The sequence below is a fragment of the Aulonocara sp. 'chitande type north' Nkhata Bay genome, linkage group LG13, assembly GCF_057382095.1.
Source record: "Aulonocara sp. 'chitande type north' Nkhata Bay isolate Kocher_YH1m ecotype deep benthic linkage group LG13, A_spYH_male_GT1.1, whole genome shotgun sequence".
Taxonomy (NCBI): domain Eukaryota; kingdom Metazoa; phylum Chordata; class Actinopteri; order Cichliformes; family Cichlidae; genus Aulonocara; species Aulonocara sp. 'chitande type north' Nkhata Bay.
In genome coordinates, this window is record NC_141356.1 from 5,299,867 (window position 1) to 5,321,819 (window position 21,953).

The 21,953-nt window shown below is 41.5% G+C and overlaps 1 protein-coding gene across 3 annotated transcripts in view; it reads right to left on the reverse strand.

Annotated features, from left to right (window-relative positions):
* Nucleotides 1-9,641: 9,641 nt before the first annotated feature.
* Nucleotides 9,642-21,953, reverse strand: part of ttc7a (tetratricopeptide repeat domain 7A) — a 69,090-nt gene continuing 56,778 nt past the window's right edge. For all 3 annotated transcript variants that reach the window (XM_086258364.1, XM_086258363.1, XM_086258365.1), the window contains one exon: nucleotides 9,642-12,400. In XM_086258364.1, coding sequence (XP_086114490.1) covers nucleotides 12,182-12,400 — 219 coding nt within the window. In that variant the 3' untranslated portion in view covers nucleotides 9,642-12,181. The remainder of the gene's footprint in view (nucleotides 12,401-21,953) is intronic.

A 21,953-nucleotide genomic window follows, 5' to 3' on the forward strand; every position in this document is an offset into this window, starting at 1 on the left:
GCTGCTCAGCCATGCGTCACATGCACATAGCTTAGTGTGGCATGCTGCACCCTCAGATAACACATTCGGTATTAGAGGCCAAGGCAGTGGCACACAATAAAACAGCTATTCTTATCGCTACCTACTCCACATACTCGCTCTTTCTTTCAACGAAACAAACAAGCTTGGGACACGGAGAGCGGCGCAGATAGGAATCGCCTCTAAGTGAACATAATGCTGTTGTAGATTACAATGCAATATGGGATAGGCACAGATATAACAAACAAGCTGTTACTGTTAGGAATCTGGACACTGTTATTTACCCAGACAGGACTTTTGCTGAGCATGCATGCACTGTTTTATTGTAGAGTTGTTGAGGGAACTGAGGTGTACTCAGCTCTTCGTCCCAGCCAGACTCTGTTAATGAGATCCCAGGGATTAAAGCCCACTTTATTAAGTATTTGAGTGTTGTGTTAAGTACAACCAGAGATGGGCAGTAACGCGTAATCTGATTACTTTTTTCAAGTAACGAGTAATGTAAGGGATTACTATTGCAAGAACGGTAATTAGATTACCGTTACTTTCCCGTAGGAACGCTGCGTTACTGCGTTACTAAAACCGTGATTTTTTTTGCGAGAATGTCTCATGACAGTGACGTAACCGAGTGCGACGTTTGTGACAACAGCTGTGTGCAGATCAACAGTGGATCATATATCAAGTGTGGGAGAGAGTATGAGCGTGCAGCGTTTAAAGCGTGGAAGTACTGACCTTACTTTGAGTTTGATTCCATAAAAAGTGACAAAAACATTAGCGTCCGTTGTGCGTGGGAAGAAAACTTCTTTTACAGCGAAAAGGACCCCTAAACTTCCAAGCAAGCACCGAGTGCGCAACGACGTAATGGGAAATTCACAGAGAGACTCGCGGATTCTTCAACTGACCGCCGCGGCACACCTGCATCAGGGTAAACCTCTGCCTACCCTACTCCTGCTTTACAGGTGAAAATAGAGCAACAGGACCGCTGAGTCTTTGATTTTATTTATTTTCTGCTGTGTTTCACTTACATCTATTTGAAAGAGTGAGTGTAAACACAAAAAAAATATTTTCTTTTATGTGCTGGAATGTGCAGAAAATAGGTTTAAACAAATTTCTTCCAGTCAGACAATGTTGCATATAATTAAATTTTTGCTTGATACATAAATTTAACGGATTTAAAGTTTTAAAAAGAGATGTTTCCATTTGATTACATTTTGACAGCTGGGATAGGCTCCAGCGCCCCCCGCGACCCTGAAAAGGATAAGCGGAAGCGAATGGATGGATGGATGGGGTTATGCAGAAAAAGTAGAATTGGGCTGAAAGATCTATTTCTTTATTACCTATTCAGTTTGTAAATCGTGTTTTTAAAAAGTAACCAAGTAACTAAGTAATTAATTACTTTTGAAAATAAGTAATCAGTAAAGTAACGGGATTACAGTAATTAGTTACTGATTAGTTTTTTCAAGTAACTTGACCAACACTGAGTCCAACGCATACAGTAATATTGTAAGGACGAAGAACAGTTACAGTGGGGCAAAAAAGTATTTAGTCAGCCACCGATTGTGCAAGTTCCCCCACTTAAAATGATGACAGAGATCAGTAATTTGTACCAGAGGTACACTTCAACTATGAGAGACAGAATGTGAAAAAAAAATCCATGAATTCACATGGTAGGATTTGTAAAGAATTTATTCGTAAATCAGGGTGGAAAATAAGTATTTGGTCACCTCAAACAAGGAAAATCTCTGACTCTCACAGACCTGTAACGTCTTCTGTAAGAAGCTTTTCTGTCCCCCACTCGTTACCTGTATGAATGGCACCTGTTTGAACTCATCATCTGTATAAAAGACACCTGTCCACAGCCTCAAACAGTCAGACTCCAAACTCCGCCATGGCCAAGACCAAAGAGCTTTCGAAGGACACCAGGAAAAGTATTGTAGACCTGCACCAGACTGGGAAGAGTGAATCTACAATAGGCAAGCAGCTTGGTGTGAAAAAATCAACTGTGGGAGCAATCATCAGAAAATGGAAGACATACAAGACCACTGATAATCTCCCTCGATCTAGGGCTCCACGCAAGATCTCATCCCGTGGGGTCAAAATGATCATGAGAACGGTGAGCAAAGATCCCAGAACCACACGGGGGGACCTGGTGAATGACCTGCAGAGAGCTGGGACCAAAGTAACAAAGGTCACCATCAGTAACACACTACAACGGCAGGGAATCAAATCCCACAGTGCCAGACGTGTTCCGCTGCTGAAGCCAGTGCATGTCCAGGCCCATCTGAAGTTTGCCAGAGAGCACATGGATGATACAGCAGAGGATTGGGAGAATGTCATGTGGTCAGATGAAACCAAAGTAGAACTTTTTGGTATAAACTCAACTCGTCGTGTTTGGAGGAAGAAGAATACTGAGTTGCATCCCAAGAACACCATACCTACTGTGAAGCATGGGGGTGGAAACATCATGCTATGGGGCTGTTTTTCTGCCGAGGGGACAGGACGACTGATCCGTGTTAAGGACAGAATGAATGGGGCCATGTATCGTGAGATTTTGAGCCAAAACCTCCTTCCATCAGTGAGAACTTTGAAGATGAAACGAGGCTGGGTCTTCCAACATGACAATGATCCAAAACACACCGCCCGGGCAACAAAGGAGTGGCTCCGTAAGAAGCATTTGAAAGTCCTGGAGTGGCCTTGCCAGTCTCCAGACCTCAACCCCATAGAAAATCTGTGGCGGGAGTTGAAAGTCCGTGTTGCTCGGCGACAGCCCCAAAACATCACTGCTCTCGAGAAGATCTGCATGGAGGAATGGGCCAAAATACCAGCTACTGTGTGTGCAAACCTGGTAAAGACCTATAGTAAACGTTTGACCTCTGTTATTGCCAACAAAGGTTATGTTACAAAGTATTGAGTTGTATTTTTGTTATTGACCAAATACTTATTTTCCACCCTGATTTACGAATAAATTCTTTACAAATCCTACCATGTGGATTCATGGATTATTTTTTCACATTCTGTCTCTCACAGTTGAAGTGTACCTCTGGTGCAAATTACTGACCTCTGTCATCATTTTAAGTGGGGGAACTTGCACAATCGGTGGCTGACTAAATACTTTTTTGCCCCACTGTATGTTAAAGCTGATTCACAGAAAAGAAAATCGGCCAGAATCTGTAAATTTCCCATCAAGTGTTTGAGCACCAGTAGCTACCTCACTTTAAAAAAAGCATACCCTAATCTCTTTGCTAGTTGAACACTGAAGCTGCACTCACCTATACTCTTCATATTCATGGGGGATCAAATGGATTTTTGTAATCACGCAATCGCATCTTCCTTCATCTGTGTGAAATATTTTAGGGCTTTTCAGCCCTTTGCTTCGTTCTTATGTGTAGGCCCAAACAGCAGACTTACAAGCTATTTATCTGGCTGATGTATTCACAGGGAAACTTTCAGCAGGTAAAAAGAGACTACGGAGAGTCATTGGAGACCAACTATACCAGCGGTCTCCAACCCCCGGGCCACGGACTGGTACCAGTGCATGAACCGTTTGGTACCGGGCCACGAGAGTTGAGGCTCGGGTGTGAAATGTATGGTTTTCAGGGTTTTTATTGTTTTTTTAAAAATAGTTTTTATCATTAACTCGGTTTCCCTGTGTCTTTTCCCGTGTATTATGAACAAATCTTTTTTTTTTTTTTGGGGGGGGGGGGGGGGGGGGGGGTACCGGTACTGTTTTTATTTTGTTGTATTTATCCACAACACCTTATAGGCCAGTCCAAAATATTATCGGACATAAACGGGTCCGTAGCGCAAAAAAGGTTGGGGACCGCTGGTCCAGACAACTAGAGTTTCATAGGTATCCCTGTTTTTACCAACTGGTCACGGCAGATGGCTGATGCTGCCTGAGCCTCGATCTGCTGGAGGTTTCTTCCTGTTAAAAGGAAGTTTTTCCTTCCCACTGTCACTAAGTGCTTGCTCATAAGTGGTCGTGTACTTGTTGGGATTTCCTCTCTAATATTGTAGAGTCTTTATTTTACAATACAGAGCTCATTCAGGGAATTTGCTCTTTGCAAATAAAACTGAATTGAATTGAACTTACAATTTCAATTTAGTACAGCTGATTGTATCTAAGCGTTGCATTTACAGCTTATTGTTTTACCGAACGACCGAATGATTCTAGAAAAACACCCATTTAAATGCATCTTTCACTGCTGTAATCCATGAAGTGGGACTAATTCACTAGGTCTGGTTCAGTATGTTAAAATGGAGGATTTCCACAGTGATTTTTCACATTATCATTCCAAGCAGACAATAAACATCTGCGAGGTAACAAAAAACACCACTGACAATTCAGCCAGCTGCTGTGGAAGAGGTTACAAACTACTTCTGAGGCATCCGGCTGAATCTTTTATAATAATAATGGATTGGATTTATATAGCGCTTTTCTAGGCACCCAAAGCGCTTTACAATACCACTATTCACTCTCACATTCATACACTGGTGGAGGCAGCTACAGTTGTAGCCACAGCTGACCTGGGGCAGACTGACAGAAGCGAGGCTGCCATATCGCGCCATCGGCCCCTCTGGCCAACACCAGTAGGCAAGTAGGGTAAAGTGTCTTGCCCAAGGACACAATGACCAGGACAGAGAGCCCAGGGATCGAACCGGCGACCTTCCGGTTACAGATGCGATTCCCAACCCCCTGAGCCACGGTCTTGACATGACTATTTGGGACGGTGGTCATGGAAGTCTTGTGCAGCACTATCATAGCACATCTACTTAGATTAACAGTTAAAGCCCTCCCACACACACACACACACACACACTCTGTTTTCCTTCAGTTGCTGACACTTAAAAGCTTGATGAGGTTGAAGGGCCAGTCTCTTATTCCCCCTGTCATTATTCCAGAGACAAAAGAGGATACACTACCACTCAGAGTGGAAGGCAATCTTATTAACACGGGGCTTTGCATACACTCTCTGGAGAGCTGGATCTCCACAGTCAGCACTTGCAAGGAAGATACAGTAGGAGAGATATGTGTGCGTGTTTGTGTGTAACAAACAGCCAGAAAGGCCTGCGGTCAAGGCACCAAGCCGCCAGTAATCTCTGACTCCGTCAATCCCTGGTGCCCTTCCTCCCTTCTCATCTAAATGATCTCCGCAGTACAGCACTGATCTCTGACATATGCCTCATACTGATGACTTAACACCCTCCACCTCCCACAGCCTGCCTTGACCACAGGCACGGCCAGGCACCCGCTCCTCTGTTGTCAATCAAGCTCACCCTCGTAGATGCACGGTGCATTAAAATAAACACTTGCACATCCATGCAATGCAGCGAATGCACACGCGCTTGTGATCTTTTGCTTTTTAAAAATGCGCTTTGCAAACTGATGCGCAAACCTGCAAGCACGTGCACACACACTCATTTCTTAAAGGCTCCGTGGGGAATCAACATAATCCAACATATCAATTTTTCTTAATCTATGATGAGTACAAACATCAAAGTAACACATTGTCCTTCTTTTTGTTTCTTACCTCTGCTAGTTTTTCATGTGGCGGCAAATGTGTTTTAAGCATGATTTCAGTTGCGCTGGCACAGTGGAATTCTCTCATTTAATGGGTACAAGAACATCTGGTGCCAGGGTAAGTCGTACAAGCAGCCCAAACATTGACTCCTCTTTCTGGGAACAGCTTAATGAGATCCGGTCGCCATTCAGGAAGCAATGCAGCGCATCACTGAACGTCTGGAATAAATCTGTGTTTTTGGCAGCTTACAGCAAGATTTGACCGTGCTACTCAGCTCCACCGTTGGGCCAGAGTTGAGGATGTCAAATTAACAGCTAACACTAAACAACATGCTGAGAAAATGTGACCCAGCTTCGGAGCGATGACGAAGGCAGACCACTGGAATTTTCAAAGAATGTGAGGTTACTTAAAAATACTCTAATCCAGCACTGGTGTGGGACTTCTTATTGGTTTGTTAAGTCCCAGCTAAAGTTCTCCAAACAAATAAACCCTTGAACAGTGCAGCCATTGTTTTCACTGACATTGCGTTGAGTTAAAATGGCCCTGCAGTACTAGCTCCATCTTGCTCCATCTGTATAACACATCACCTTGAAACACCAGGAGTGGGGATAGACAAAGAGATTTGCAGGTTTATGTTCAGAGGGCTTCAGGCTCATTCACTTTCAACACTACAGCCCTACACTAAGGGTGACGACCAAGGAATTTAGCAGGCGGTCCGACACACCGGGAGGTTAACTAGGTATCCTTTCACCGCCCATCTCAAGCTGCTGACAGACACAAAGGAGGTACATTACACTTCTATTAAATGACATTTAAAAATTTAATCAGCTCCAATGAGCAACTGTTAGTGAACAAGGGGGTCATTGTATAAGTGGGTAATGGTGCTGGCGCTGGCGCACAGTGTGTGGAACGTGGACCAACAGCGCTGGAGGGCTATCAAGTTTTGGATCTGGCGATTGATGGAAGACAACAAACTGCTGGCCAGGCTGCTGTTTACTGTGGCGTTATTGGGCCTGCTTGCTTGAAAATTTCAGCCTCATAAAAATGAGTGCCAGAGCATGTCCAAAATATTAGGCTGGCAGCAGGGTGGCAACAATGTGAGAGTAATATAACACCTATTTTATATCAATAAGCAGGTATATCAGATATTCTAGTGTCTGGCAAAGGATTTTAGATGGTGCATGTAGATTCTTTCAGAGCTACAACTGACCTTATTCACACAGGAAGGTGGAGGGCTAAGTTAATAATACTAGAAAGGTTAGCAACTTGTATCCATAGCTAGCTAACAGTGTTGGCATCCGTCTATCAGCAGTGGCAAAAATGTCTTGTATACCAACCTGTAAACACTTTTTGTCAGGCTGTAACACTGGGAATTGTAACATAAGAGTCAGAATTGTGGAATGGCACTAAAGTAAATATAGCTCTGATATCTGTTTGTTAAATGTAAATTTAAGGCTAGCATAGCTTAGTACAAAAATCTATTTTGCATTATTAAAAAAAATGGCATAAATTCCACAACTTTGGACTTTACACATTGTGTTAAATATTGACCTTTTGAAGTTACAGTAAACAGATTTACTTACCTTTAGAAAAAAAAAATCCTTTTCCTCTATTAGCTTAAACTTTATGCTAGGTCAAGCTAACTGCCTACTAGCTAGTACAGTAAGTCTGCAGAAAGCACGCAGTCATGAGAAAAAATGTTAGATATGTTAGATATGTCTTTTAAGACCTCACTAAGTCCAAAAAAGTGGACCACATCAGTCCAGCTCTGAGGTCTTTACACTGGCTGCCTGTCCGTCAGAGGATAGACTTTAAAGTTCTGATGCTGGTCTATAAAGCTCTGAATGGTTTAGGACCAAAATACATCAGTGACCTCCTGACCCAGTATGAACCTTCCAGATCCCTCAGGTCATCTGGATCCGGTCTTTTATCAGTTCCCAGAGTCAGAACCAGACACGGAGAAGCTGCATTCAGCTTTTATGCTCCTTATATCTGGAACAAACTCCCAGAAAGCCTCAGATCAGCTGAAACACTCAGTTTATTTAAATCCAGGTTGAAGACTCACCTGTTCTCAGCTGCATTTGAATAAAGCACCAAATCCACACTTTTAAGCTTAAATTTCAAAACTTACATTTTAACTACTGATTTTATCTACTGTTCTGATTTTATCTGTTTTGATTTTATATACTGTTTTGTTTGTTTGTTAATTAGTTAGTTTGTTTGTTTGCTTGTTTTAATCAATTTTAAATCATGATTTTTATTTGTTCTTGTTTCTAATGTCTCTGTAAAGCACTTTGAATCACCTTGTTGTTGAATTGTGCTATACAAATAAATTTGCCTTGCCTTGCCTTTTAGCCAACCTTTGAAAATGACACTTGTGGATTTTATGATGATACATTTTCATTATAGCCAAAAGTATATTGATTCAGGCAGATGCTAATTTGAAGCTATTAACAGCACCATAGTGTAACTCATAGTAAAACTACAGGCAAACATTTATTGAGGTTTTTTGTTAGTGTTTTTTAACTGAAAATTCATCTCAATCATCAAAACATTTTCATTTTTATTTTACAAATGATTTTTACAGCATTTTGAATACATTCTTATGTCAACGCGTGAACACTGAAAATGCTCGAACACATTTTCCCCTTGGGGATCAACTCCGACGCATCTGTCATTTTATTAATAAATGAGATTATGAAACCACATCTGATCCTTATAACCTCCATCACACCCCTCACCCATCCATGACTCCCCAGCCTTGTTTGGTCATCACAGTGATGGTTTACAGTTTCCTTGTTGGCGCCCCGCAGCAGCAGCACCGCCCAGCCCAGCCCGTGCCCTCTATGTGCCCCTGCCGGGTTGGCATCCACGTTGATGACCTGAATACCACGCTTGCATAGAAACCTCCCCCAAAACGGTCACTGCGGTTCATGTACGTTTGTTTATCATGAGGTGTGGAGGGTGTGTTGCTCAGGTATGAAAGTGACACCAGAGTGATGTGCATGGGTGGCATCACAGTGACAGTGTAAGTATGAATGTGTGTACATGTGTGTGTATACTATATGTTTAAGCATATATACTTGTGCTGTACCTCAAAATGACTTCATCGCATGTCTCTCATTGTCAGAGTATGTGTGTATCTTTGTGCACCATGTAATACTTCACTCCTTCCCCTTGAGGATTAGACCATTCATCTCCCGAAGCCCCTGTGTAGGTGTCTCACACGGTGCTAATGAGGAGAGGACGGAACAAGGGAGAGTCGGTGAGTGAGGAGGGAGAGAGAGTAAAAATAGACTATTCCGATGGCAGAAAAGAGGCGATAGTGATAGATAACCTCCATGTCCAAAAATCGAAGTATTGATGAATGAGGGATTTTCATGCCAAGAGCGATCGGGGCGTGGGCGGTTCTTTTAAAAAAAAAAAAGAATACAGGGAAGGTAGAGATTGGTGCTTGCAATGCTGCAGGGAGGGAGAAGAACAGACGGCTTTTTTTTTCTCTAAAAGCAAAGCCAGGGACTCTTCCCATAACACAAATCAATTTACACCAGCCCGAGACATTGATTATAGCTGGTTCATTCCTCACATGGTAGCAGCAGACATCAAACAGACACTGTCAAACTTGTAAAACCACACGTCGTGCATCTGTGTGTATGTGTGTGTAGTGACTGTTTGTGTCTTCCCACTGTATATGTATGCTGTTCAGAGGACCAGATCTCTCTCCACTTCCCCAGTTACTCAAACAAGGGGATGGCTGCTAGGCAACGAAGCCACATCACATCACATCAGCCAAGCTGGGAGAGGGCAAGAGACATAGAGGGTTAGCGGGAGCAAGAGAGAGCAATAGAAAGAGGGAGGGAAAGGAGGAGGGAGTTTGGAGGCAGAAAACTGTGCTGGCAGTATTACATAAGCCAGCAGCCCAGTCCCACTGCTCACATTTATGTGGTTAGGCACTCGGAAGTGATGCCCATTAGTCACAAGTGACAAGGCAGGTGAAGATACAAAATCCAGCAGTGATTTTTAAAAGCCATTGTTGTTTATAATGGACGGCATTATGAACAGATGAGTCAAGCACCCCCCCCACCCCCACCCCCCAAAACACACACACACACACACACCCATGCATATGTGCATGGATGAGGGCCTACTGTACCGTACAAACAGAAGATTGCTAACATCCCAGAGGGATCATTCAGAGGGAGCAGATACACATGTATTAAAATACATCATGTACACACATATAATGATGCCATATGGAATGACGTGTTCATGCTGGTTCTTTTGAAGATGAGCAGGAGGGAGTGTTTGTGCCTGCATAAAAAGCTACACCAGTCAAGGCCATCATCAAAAATACATCAAAGGTCCAAATAATAATGAAGTGGAGCTGCTGCTGTGATAAACAGCATGTACAATATCCACCTATCTGCACTGCCACATGTATCAGAACACAACAACATGCTTTTTATGTCAAGATGTAACTGGCACATCTCTGAATTTATGAACCCGGTGATTGCGATCATTAAAAATATCCCTCCATAGACTCCATAGGCGATTTACAACAGAACGCTACTTATGCTAAAATATTAACTTTCTATACAGCCGTTTTTTATATGCAAAGACCTAAAGCCCTCTCTTTCTTTATCCGCACAAACTGCATTAATACAATTGGTGGTGTTAGAAGCTAGCAATGTTCACATTGCTAGCTTCTAACACTATGGAGCTATTAAACTGATAATCCGGTTGTTCAGTGATGATGCGACGAATCCTACTTCCGGGCCTAAAGTAGTCTGCGTTTAATATGGCTTTTGTGTTGTTAACATGTTTAATGTTATGTATTTTCTTCTATTTGATCTCAAAAAGCTCCTAAAACAGTCAGTGATCCCTGTTGACCTCCCTCGGCTTTTATTACCACTAATCATTTATTTAAGCTCAGTTTTTAAACCTTAGGATGTAACTACAGCACAGCCCATGCAGCAGTATATGAATGACTAACCTCGTATTGTGGATGGATTATCTCAGTTGTTCTCCTGGCTGAAGTTTGGTCCTTTTACAGCATCCTGCCATGCGATTACATTTGTTCCTGACCACCGAGAACACTCACGTTTTATCGAGTGGGAAAAAAAGTTAGCTTGTTCATATTATGCTAACATAGCTGTGTCGCTAGCGGTCACGTAGCACATCATTATATATCAGCTAGCCCAACTTCAGTAACCCTACAAACGTCACTGCTGTTTAGTTTTCTGTCTTCATTTATGCTGGAAGTGATAGCAGAGCTGTACGTTTTAATTTGTTTCCAAAACCCCGCAGTCAGGACATGCTATATTGTATTTAGATAGAAGCTAGCGAGCTAACTCCCTGCTAACTTCTAACTCCGTTAAATGTCATAAATTCCGTTTTCATGGATGCCTGGATGTTAAACTCAATTGTTACACCTGGTAGAGCAGAACGCTGATCATTTTATTAAAGATGAAAGACTTTAGACAGTTTTTCAACTCTCAGTAATGCCACAGTGATCGTTTGATATATGGACCTGCAGCGGAGTTTAGACCCAGACACGGCTAGTGACGTCAGACTGAACAATTGGATTATCAAAGAAACAAAGAAAGTTGCTGAGATTAATTACTTTTTCAAGTTGAGGTAAAAGTGATTTGTTAAACGGTTTGTTCTTTAAAATATACTTGATGAAGGAATGGCTAAAATTTTGGAAAACAAACTTAGAGTTAGATGAGTAAATAAATACCACTCAAACCTCTGTCCCTTAAACCTGAAGTCACGCTTAAGAAAAATATGAAACACGAGGAGACAGCTCACCTAGTTCAGTCCAAAACAGCAAAATAAATAAAAATAAATATTTTTCAGAAAATGAAAACTTATATCTTCAATTTAGTGACCTGCAGCACACTGCAGCACACAGGGATGGAAGCACCCTTCCTGAGACTGGTTATGCTGGAGGTCTTTCTTTTTTTTTTTTTTTGGTTAACTGGGAATTCTCCAGACCAAGTGCACTTACTTGGTCAACTTGGTTTTTTCTTTTGGTTGAAAAAAGTCTTACTTTTCCCACAATTGATAATTAACATAGTCCTGCAAAGCCCCAGTTGGCAAGTGGCTGCTGGAGGCTGCTGCACCAAAAACCTGATTGTCATCATTATCTTGTCCGGGTTGTTTGTAATTTGCATGAAAGACACAACTTTTACTTCGACTTCGGGCAGTCTCGATCTTCTGTTTGTGTTGAACTTTTCAGTTTCACTTCCACTCGGCAAGTGTTTGCAGACAAGTTTTCAAACTACAAACCTGACTGTGGCAACCTGGTAGCAACCAAATCAGTCAAATCAAGGTCTTCCATGCTGCATAATTTACCTCTTTGAAACAAATTAGATGCTTGCAACCACCAGCCACTTACAGCAACCACTTGCCAACTAGTTGGGGAAATAGATACTATTTTATTTTATTTTGTCTTCAAATATTGTAAATACATGAGTGATACCAGTCTGTTCTCCCCAACAGCAAGAAAACAGACCCAATACCCAAAACTAACTTTTGATTTAAAGCTCATGTTTCCATTGTCTTTTCGTCAGCTCATCATTACATTTTAGCCAAAATCTTCACCCCAACCCAAACCTCCATGCTACTGCAAGGCCATCATCTCAGAGCTCTCTGGGGATGACAGTGAAGGGACGGACGGGACTGGAGGCCTCCAACTCCAGGGCTGTCAAGAAACAGTCGGGGGCCTGGTTGCAATCCCGAGACTGAAGAGCTTCACCCAGTCCACTCCACGCTTCGTGGGAGGTGCTGTGGATCTGAACCGCATCACGCAGAACCTTCTCGCCTAGGTGGACACGCCCAGTTTTCACCAGCAGACGGCCCTAAATGAACAGAATGATGGAGAGGTGCAGGAAAAAATTGTTTTACATTTACGTGCATTAATGTCACACTTCATAAGTTGTTTTCAAAACCTTAAAACTCTCTATGCACAGAAAGAAGTGTCCTGCTTAGAAAACAAAAACTGGATTTTTCTAAAACCTTTGGGGAAAAAAGTAACTAACGAGCAATGTTCCCTCTAATTTTTCACGTGTCTGAGCGAACACACAAACTCCCTGAGCGATCCCTTTGACCAATGTGAGCGACATCAGACGTGTGCACTTACATTTATGTTAGACTACTTTTAATTAACTGCTTTAGCCCACTTACAATAAAAATTAATAAATAAATCTTGTTCATGAACTGTGTAGTATGTTAACACTATTGGAAGTAAAAACACAACTTACTTTTTTTTTATAAAGCTCTGACTTGTATTATGAGTATGAGTCTGTGGTCTGGGAGAGAGTCCTGTAACTCTCTGTCTGCAAAATACAGTATATGATGACCAATGTTGGGCAATTAATTATATAGTTACTTCTTCAAAAAAGTAACTCAGTTTGGCAAACAACAAAGTTTTTGCAGCTATTTTTCTAAATGCAGCCAAGGCGTTTTTTAAAATAAACATTTCAAACTATTTACAGAACAATCAGCTGTTCTGCATCAAATCTGATGCCACACAAATTATTTGTGCCACTCCAAAACATAATTTCTGTCCACTATGAGATAAAGGAGAACAACAGCCTGATACCTGCAGGCCTGACAGCAGGAGATGTATCACTGCTGTAACACCTGTAACATTCAGCAGTCGCCTCGTTGTTCTGACACACACAACAAAACTATTGACTACACTACACACTAACTACACAAGATTTGTGCTAAACGTCTCGAATCTCTCACATCTCAAAACACCGCCGTCACTCCTAAAACTTCCCCCCGTTTCTTAACAACAAGATGCCACGTTGCCATACCATTTTTTGATTGGTCGACATGGTACTTTTTTGGACCAATAGGAAAGGCGGGGACGGGGGGGTGTTTTTGCTCACAGGCCTTTTTGCTTATAAAACGCCGTTTTTACCGTTTCTTCCCGCAGTAAATATAAACAACGACAGTATTCAGGAAGAAAACCAAACATTGCATATTTTTATCACAACTCTGGTTTTACGTGGCCTATCAACACAATTTAAAAACTGGTATAAAGTCCACACTTTTTCCGTCAGTTGTTCCGTCTGTCCTGCTCACATCTCCAATGGTTGTACACGTTGTCATTAACGTGGCTTCACTCCACATCAGCCACGCCGCTTTGCTAACTAAAACACCGGTGTCGGCACATAAGGACGCTGTCATAGCCTGTCAATGACGTTGATTGGCTGCGTATATACGCATCGGCTGAACTATGGGATAAGGTGGCATTGTTCTAATCCCATATGGGAGCAGCCAGTCACTTACTGACTAACACTGCAAAACATGATTGTTGAAGTATTAATTTTAATTTCATTTCAGGTTAGTTTTTTTTTGTGCACAACGCAGATTTTCTGTGCGCAGAGACCGTGCCAACAGTGCGCAATTGCGCACGTGAGCAGCTTAGAGGGAACATTGCTAACGAGTAAACTTATTTACATTTTTATTTTAAGATAGCTGGGTTTGACACATTAAAACTGAATAATAATCACTTTCAAAAAGTTGGAGGATAAAAGATGACCTTTGGCATACTCTTCACAGAATGGAGATTTTACATTTAATTTTAGTACCTAGTTGCTCATATTATGTTTTTACTCAAAATGTCTACCATCAAAACGCTTTATGGCATGATAAGATCAAGCTAGCAGATGGTGGCTTTTTGCTAAAAACCCAAATCTTGGATTAGAATGCCTGCTGTCCTGCAGACGAGTCAGGATGACAAAAAACAAAAATGTATTCAGCTGGGATTGTACAGCTGAAGGGAGAAAATCCACAAATGATGAGATTAGGAGCGACCTTCTGCAGAAAGATGATGCAGTATGTTAGTGTGCACACAGTAACACGTGCACAAGCGCACACATACGCTGATGAAAACTGATAGCGGGCTTAGGGTTAGCGAGAGAGACGGCCTGAAGGGATCCTTTAAGTAGATGCGAGTTACTTGCTCTTCCTGCAGATGATTTGCCAACGCAGACTGTCACTTTTTGAATGACTTAACTGTGTTTTACTGGGTTTGGGTTTGTCATAACATAATTATCAATTAAAATATTTTCAGACGGAAATAATAAAAACTGTATTGTTTAGCATCTGTGTACCTTTTTTTTTTTTAGCACAAATGCATGCCCAACACCGATAATCGAAGTCCGTGAGAAATCTCAGAATTATTGCGGACTCATTTGAACCTCTTTATTATTATAACAACAGTCACATGTTCCCAGAATGCTGTGTAACTCTATCCAGCCATACTCTACCGCTTATCTCCATTTGGACGCAGACATTTTATTCACCCCAGCTACCTCTTCCAATTAATCCAGGGGAATACTGAGTCGTTCCCAAGCCAGTTGAGAGGTATATTTTCTCCAGCAAGTCATGGGTCTGCCTTGGGGCTTCCTCCTGGTAGGACATGCTCAGAACACCTCGCCTAGGAGGCATCCAGTAGACATCCTACTCATCCAAGTCGGCTGGCTCCTTTTGATGTGGAGGTGCAGCGGCTCTTAAAGGACCGAGCTCCTCACCCTATCTCTAAGAGATAGCCCAGCCACCCTTTGAAGGACACTCATCTCCACCACTACAATAACTATTAGACAAAAAATTTAAGTTTTTCCCCTTAAGCAGCATTAAAAAAAAAAAGGATCCTCACTGATGTGAAAGTTACCTGAAAAGGTTTAATTCATGAGTTATTAAGTATTACCGCTATAATGACATTGCTCTACCAAGTATGATTTTGCTAATCATCTCCCACGCTAAATGGTGCCTTATAAAAACTGCAAATTGTCTGAATGCATACAGTGGGGCAAAAAAGTATTTAGTCAGCCACCGATTGTGCAAGTTCCCCCACCTAAAATGATGACAGAGGTCAGTAATTTGCACCAGAGGTACACTTCAACTGTGAGAGACAGAATGTGAAAAAAAAATCCATGAATCCACATGGTAGGATTTGTAAAGAATTTATTCGTAAATCAGGGTGGAAAATAAGTATTTGGTCAATAACAAAAATACAACTCAATACTTTGTAACATAACCTTTGTTGGCAATAACAGAGGTCAAACGTTTACTATAGGTCTTTACCAGGTTTGCACACACAGTAGCTGGTATTTTGGCCCATTCCTCCATGCAGATCTTCTCGAGAGCAGTGATGTTTTGGGGCTGTCGCCGAGCAACACGGACTTTCAACTCCCGCCACAGATTTTCTATGGGGTTGAGGTCTGGAGACTGGCTAGGCCACTCCAGGACTTTCAAATGCTTCTTACAGAGCCACTCCTTTGTTGCCCGGGCGGTGTGTTTTGGATCATTGTCATGTTGGAAGACCCAGCCTTGTTTCATCTTCAAAGTTCTCACTGATGGAAGGAGGTTTTGGCTCAAAATCTCACGATACATGGCCCCATTCATTCTGTCCTTAACACGGATCAGTCGTCCTGTCCCCTTGGCAGAAAAACAGCCCCATAGCATGATGTTTCCACCCCCATGCTTCACAGTAGGTATGGTGTTCTTGGGATGCAACTCAGTATTCTTCTTCCTCCAAACACGACGAGTTGAGTTTATACCAAAAAGTTCTACTTTGGTTTCATCTGACCACATGACATTCTCCCAATCCTCTGCTGTGTCATCCATGTGCTCTCTGGCAAACTTCAGACGGGCCTGGACATGCACTGGCTTCAGCAGCGGAACACGTCTGGCACTGCGGGATTTGATTCCCTGCCGTTGTAGTGTGTTACTGATGGTGACCTTTGTTACTTTGGTCCCAGCTCTCTGTAGGTCATTCACCAGGTCCCCCCGTGTGGTTCTGGGATCTTTGCTCACCGTTCTCATGATCATTTTGACCCCACGGGATGAGATCTTGCGTGGAGCCCCAGATCGAGGGAGATTATCAGTGGTCTTGTATGTCTTCCATTTTCTGATGATTGCTCCCACAGTTGATTTTTTCACACCAAGCTGCTTGCCTATTGTAGATTCACTCTTCCCAGTCTGGTGCAGGTCTACAATACTTTTCCTGGTGTCCTTCGAAAGCTCTTTGGTCTTGGCCATGGCGGAGTTTGGAGTCTGACTGTTTGAGGCTGTGGACAGGTGTCTTTTATACAGATGATGAGTTCAAACAGGTGCCATTCATACAGGTAACGAGTGGGGGACAGAAAAGCTTCTTACAGAAGACGTTACAGGTCTGTGAGAGCCAGAGATTTTCCTTGTTTGAGGTGACCAAATACTTATTTTCCACCCTGATTTACGAATAAATTCTTTACAAATCCTACCATGTGGATTCATGGATTTTTTTTTCACATTCTGTCTCTCACAGTTGAAGTGTACCTCTGGTGCAAATTACTGACCTCTGTCATCATTTTAGGTGGGGAAACTTGCACAATCGGTGGCTGACTAAATACTTTTTTGCCCCACTGTATGTGATAGATTTTGTAGGTAAAAGGTTACAGGGAAAGATAAAGGTTTACAATGCAGCTAGCATGTCACACTAGGAGTATTTGCTTACCACCACTGTTAGCCAGTGGCATCCCACGAGAGCTCATAACAGACCATTAAAATTTGCCATTGTAAAAGGAATCTTTCTCCTTTCATGTTAAAGAGTGGTCTGCATCAATCCTTGAAATAACTACTATCTTGTTGCCTATTGTCTCTGTCACACAATAAAAGGAGACCGGCAGCCTTTTCTGGTTGTTTGCACATGCACAACGTGGATAAACGTCTGGTTTTTGGCAGGAAACTGATGCGAGACGAGCATGCTAGACAAGCTGCTGTTAGCTCTGCTTTCACTGTCGAGATCAGTTACCGTCTGGCCATTGTGTGGAAACCTCTGTGATTTATGAATCTAACAGATAAGTTTGTTCTTACTATCTACCTAGGCCAAAAGACTCCACCAACACTTTAACATTAACATAAATCACTTGCTTGACTGAATGTACAAGATCAAACCAGCTGTTTTGTTAATATACCACTTTCATTTTTCAGTAATTGTTTTAATCCACCTGTACACACTGATGGTTAACCATGTCACACAGTTTTCAAGTCTTTCAATTCAGCTGTAGTTTTTATTTTGTAAATATATTTAACATACTTTTTAAAAATCGAGGTCAAGCCACATACCACTGATGTTAGTCATGCTTACGTCTCACTACACACAAGAAGCTGTGCACTCCAAGTGAAACCACTGGTAAATGCATCCTCCACTGGTCTCTTGTAAGTTTTACTCATTACTAATATTATCAAAGACTCAACAAAAGACTTTTTACCAAAAACACAGAGACCAGCTTATATCAGATTCACTGTTTCATGTATTCAGAACAATGTTATGGCCATTACTGGCAATCGCTGTCATTAGTCATCTTAAATGTCCCTTTTTTGCTTATTTACAGCTCCACGATTTTTGGACTCTACTACAGTAGCTTTGCATGATTCACTGTTGTGAATAATCCCTATTATTTAATAGAGATGGCACGATACCACTTTTTTATGTCCGATACCGATACCGATATCATGAATTTGGATATCTGCCGATACCGATATGAATCCGATATAGTGTGTTTTTTAATCAATAAAACTGTTTTTTAATATCTTGCTGCATTTTGTATAAGTTCATAGTCAAGTTTAAATAAACAACAGCACTAAAGCTATTCTGTTATACCTGTGTGTAAAAAGTACACTGCGCCCAAAATATTTCATAGTTCAGCAACACTGATCAATCTAATAAACTTAAACCTGCTCCATCCTTCCTATTCTGGTATTTTAAAGAGTACTTAGCAGAAATATTAAGCAACCTAACTAATAGGGTTGCAAACTACCAGCAAAAAAAAATAAAAAATAGGGAACCACCCTCCACCCTCCACTTTGTGATGCTTAATCGATGTAATCAACTTTAATTTGATGCAGTGTGAAAAAAAAATGCACAGAAATAAATTATTTTTTCAAGAATAATTAAATAGATTCAACATCTTTCTTCAACAGAATTGCAGACTGCACAGATGGTACTTTCCCAAAGGAAAAAGTACTATAGCTTACTAGGGTATATTAGACTTAACAGTTACTATATACAGTAATGGACTTCTATACATTTTACATCAGATTAAAACTTTGGGTGTAAGATTCAGATAATTATTTATTAAAAGCGAGACATTTTAAATGAGAATAAGAAAGAAAAGTATGTCTTTGTGCCCCCTTTTCCCTGTTAATGCCCTATCGGCCCCCCTGGCTAAACTTTGCTAGATCCGCCCCTGCACAGTTACCAGCCGTCAGCTACGTAGAAAGAGATCCTGGTGTAGAAAGTAATATTAAATGAATTCTAACAACAGCTTATCAAGCTTAAACGTGCTGCTGTTGTTCAGCCGCTGGTTTCCTCTTTCTGGTGCAAAGTGGGCCAAAAACAAACAAGACAGACGGACTCGCGACAGAAAAGCCGATCAGCTGATCATTAAGCAGTTTCATGAAGTAGCGGCAGGAGAGAGAGAGAGACAGAGAGAGAGAGAGAGAGAGAGAGAGAGAGAGAGAGGCACTTGCTCCATATATCAGTTGTTAAGCTTAACGTGGGAATGCTTTACAAACATTCAGAGAGGAACTTACACACTTGCTTTACTTCTCTCTGGGATAACTTCCTCGGAGATGAAATGCTGGTTTGGTAGCAGACTACAAATACACACAGCCGCTGTATCACGTGACCACACTGCTCCGACGTGCTACGGTTATGAGACGAGTTACGCCATGTCGCAAGTTTTGTGAGGTGCTTTTTTGATATTTAATGGATCGGATTACATTTTTTATTTCTCGCCGATATCCGATCCAGTAATTTAGGTCAGTATCGACCGATACCGATACGTAATATCGGATCGGTCCATCTCTAGTATTTAATACTGGGCGGTCATGTTGTTATGTAAAAATAAGGAAATATAACAATAATAAGGAAAAACTCTTTAAGCTTCACAAGTTCCAAACTTTGGCAAATTTTTAAGTTTACACAGATGGTACTAAATTGTCCAGAACATTCAAAGACATTGGTATGGTCCTGTACAGAACGTTATTTTCCCAAAAAGCTCATTTGCAGTGGGGGGTGACTATTACCTGAGGCTAGACCAGGAACTGTGGTAGGTATGCATGCACCCACTGGTTTTGCACTTCATGAACATACTCTATATACTATGTATACAGTATGTTCATAAACAATCCACGGTTTTCCTTTACAAAAAGCTGAGGAGAGGAAAGAATGAGCTATAGCTGGCACTTTTGGTAATCTGTAAGATCATTACCACTGATGTGCATATATTTAAAAAATGTATGTGCAAAAGAGAAGAACATTGTGGATGATAACTGTTGTCACCATGTTAAAGATCATACCACTGCTTAGGTTTTGTCGTTTTGTAGCACAGCTCCATGGGGAGTCTGACACAACACAACCTCATGCAACTGACCAACTGCACAGAGTCAAATCTGCCTCACATATAAGCATCGTCTAAAGGCGCGCACACAAGCTCCAGTGTCACATGCATACTCAAGGTGACAACAGGGAACGAGTCTTGCACAATCATCCCTTGACTTACTCTATCTGTTACACACACACACACAGGCACACACACAAACACACACACAAACACACATACTCTGAGATGGCCTGAGGTCAGACAGACGAGTCTTGTTATGCAGTCTCTGCTCACAAGCTTGAGATTAATTGGGCTGAAATTCACAAAGCTGTCTAGGGGCTCTGATGCAACTTTCAATAAGAGTGCACACTCTGCCTTCCTTCTTTCCTCTGCTCTCCTTTTTCTCACTTCTGCTGGGTGGAATACATGGAAAAACAACAAAACTGTTGGTACGGAGAAATGCAGGATGTGCACACAGGTCTCCAAGCTTGTAAAAGTGTGTACAAACGTGTGCATCAGTGCACACATGTGCAGGGATGTATGATACAGTCCTTGCTGCTGGTTTGGTCACTAGCTTCCACATCTCACTATCTGTGCCCTTGTCTCCAAACTCACATTGGCTACATTGTTCCAACATGTTTTTGGTATTAACAGTTGACTACTGGACTAACACACACACCAACAGTCTTAGCCTTCCACTGTAACCTATATCTTTTAGGCTGTTAACTATGGAAAAGTTGATGTTTATAGGTCAGTCAGCTTAACCGTACTGTACTTAATATACAGTACTGTGTTTTACAGGAAGCCATTTCCGTATTTAACTGACAGACATTGGGTTCCAGTAAATTTCAGTGTTTCTTGTAAAACACTGAAAAACTGTTTTTTCTTCTTTAAGTAAGATAAAAGGGCAGCTTGTGGAATGTGGTAAGCTCAGAATAACAGATGGGAAATGTCTAACTTAGGGGTATGAGGCGATTTAGAGGAAGTATGTTTCTAAGCTGCTTGTTGACAGTTTATCTGTGAAACCAAGGACACTCCTGTGTGGCGACTCTGGCTGCAGCAGGGAACAGTAGTTAGGGTGAATAGTCAATATGATTAATAAATATAGTGACAACATTAAGATCCAGACACAACATAATGCTGGATTTGCTTGTAAAAACCAGAAGCTGAATTTCCACTTTTGAGCAAATTGACCAATTGCATCCCATCGCTGTTGTTTTTTGAGGAAAATCATAACGATTATGAGCCCCATCCACTCAACATTTAGGACATATTATGCTGATGGTTTATAGTGCATTCATGGAGTAAATGAAATATGAACTTCAATTCCCCTCAAGTCAGAATAACAATATATAGGAAGAACGTAAGCCCAGTTAAATTCATGTATTGTCAGTAAAAAATGAACATGCAATCATTTAACTAAGGCTGTAGTAAGTAGTGTTCTCACTGCTGTAGCGAAACAGGCCTAGAAACAATGCAATCGGCTGGAAACCTCCGGTCTCTGGGGTAAAATGTATATTTACTGCAGCGGTAGTTCTGATAACAAGTCTGGTAAAGCCTTTATCTTCAAAACAGACGAGCACAGAAGGGGAAAGAACAACATTCACACTTAGGATACTGAGCCATCCAAAAAAGCACATGGATGTGATTCCAGGACCAGAAGGCCAAATCAAAACTAGAGCTTGCTAATTGACAGTTATTAGCAATTAGTTGGCTCCCCTCTTTTTCTAGTGAAGGAAACGATAACGTTTCTTGAGAACAAAACAGAATGTGACTGGCACAAACTCAAGAGATGATTAGCACCAGCATCTGGCTCACAACAGTGTTAGTTATGTCTCAGTCACAGTAGAATAAAAACAACAACCACCTGTGACAAGTAAGAAAATCAGTGTCTGAAATGTTTTCTTTCTGTGACTGATTGTAAACAGTTACAGTGACAAACTTACTGCACAGAGGTTGACCAGCAATGGAATAAATGACAAATGGTGACCACTGTGGATTAATAAGGTAATTGAACAGGTATTTTGAT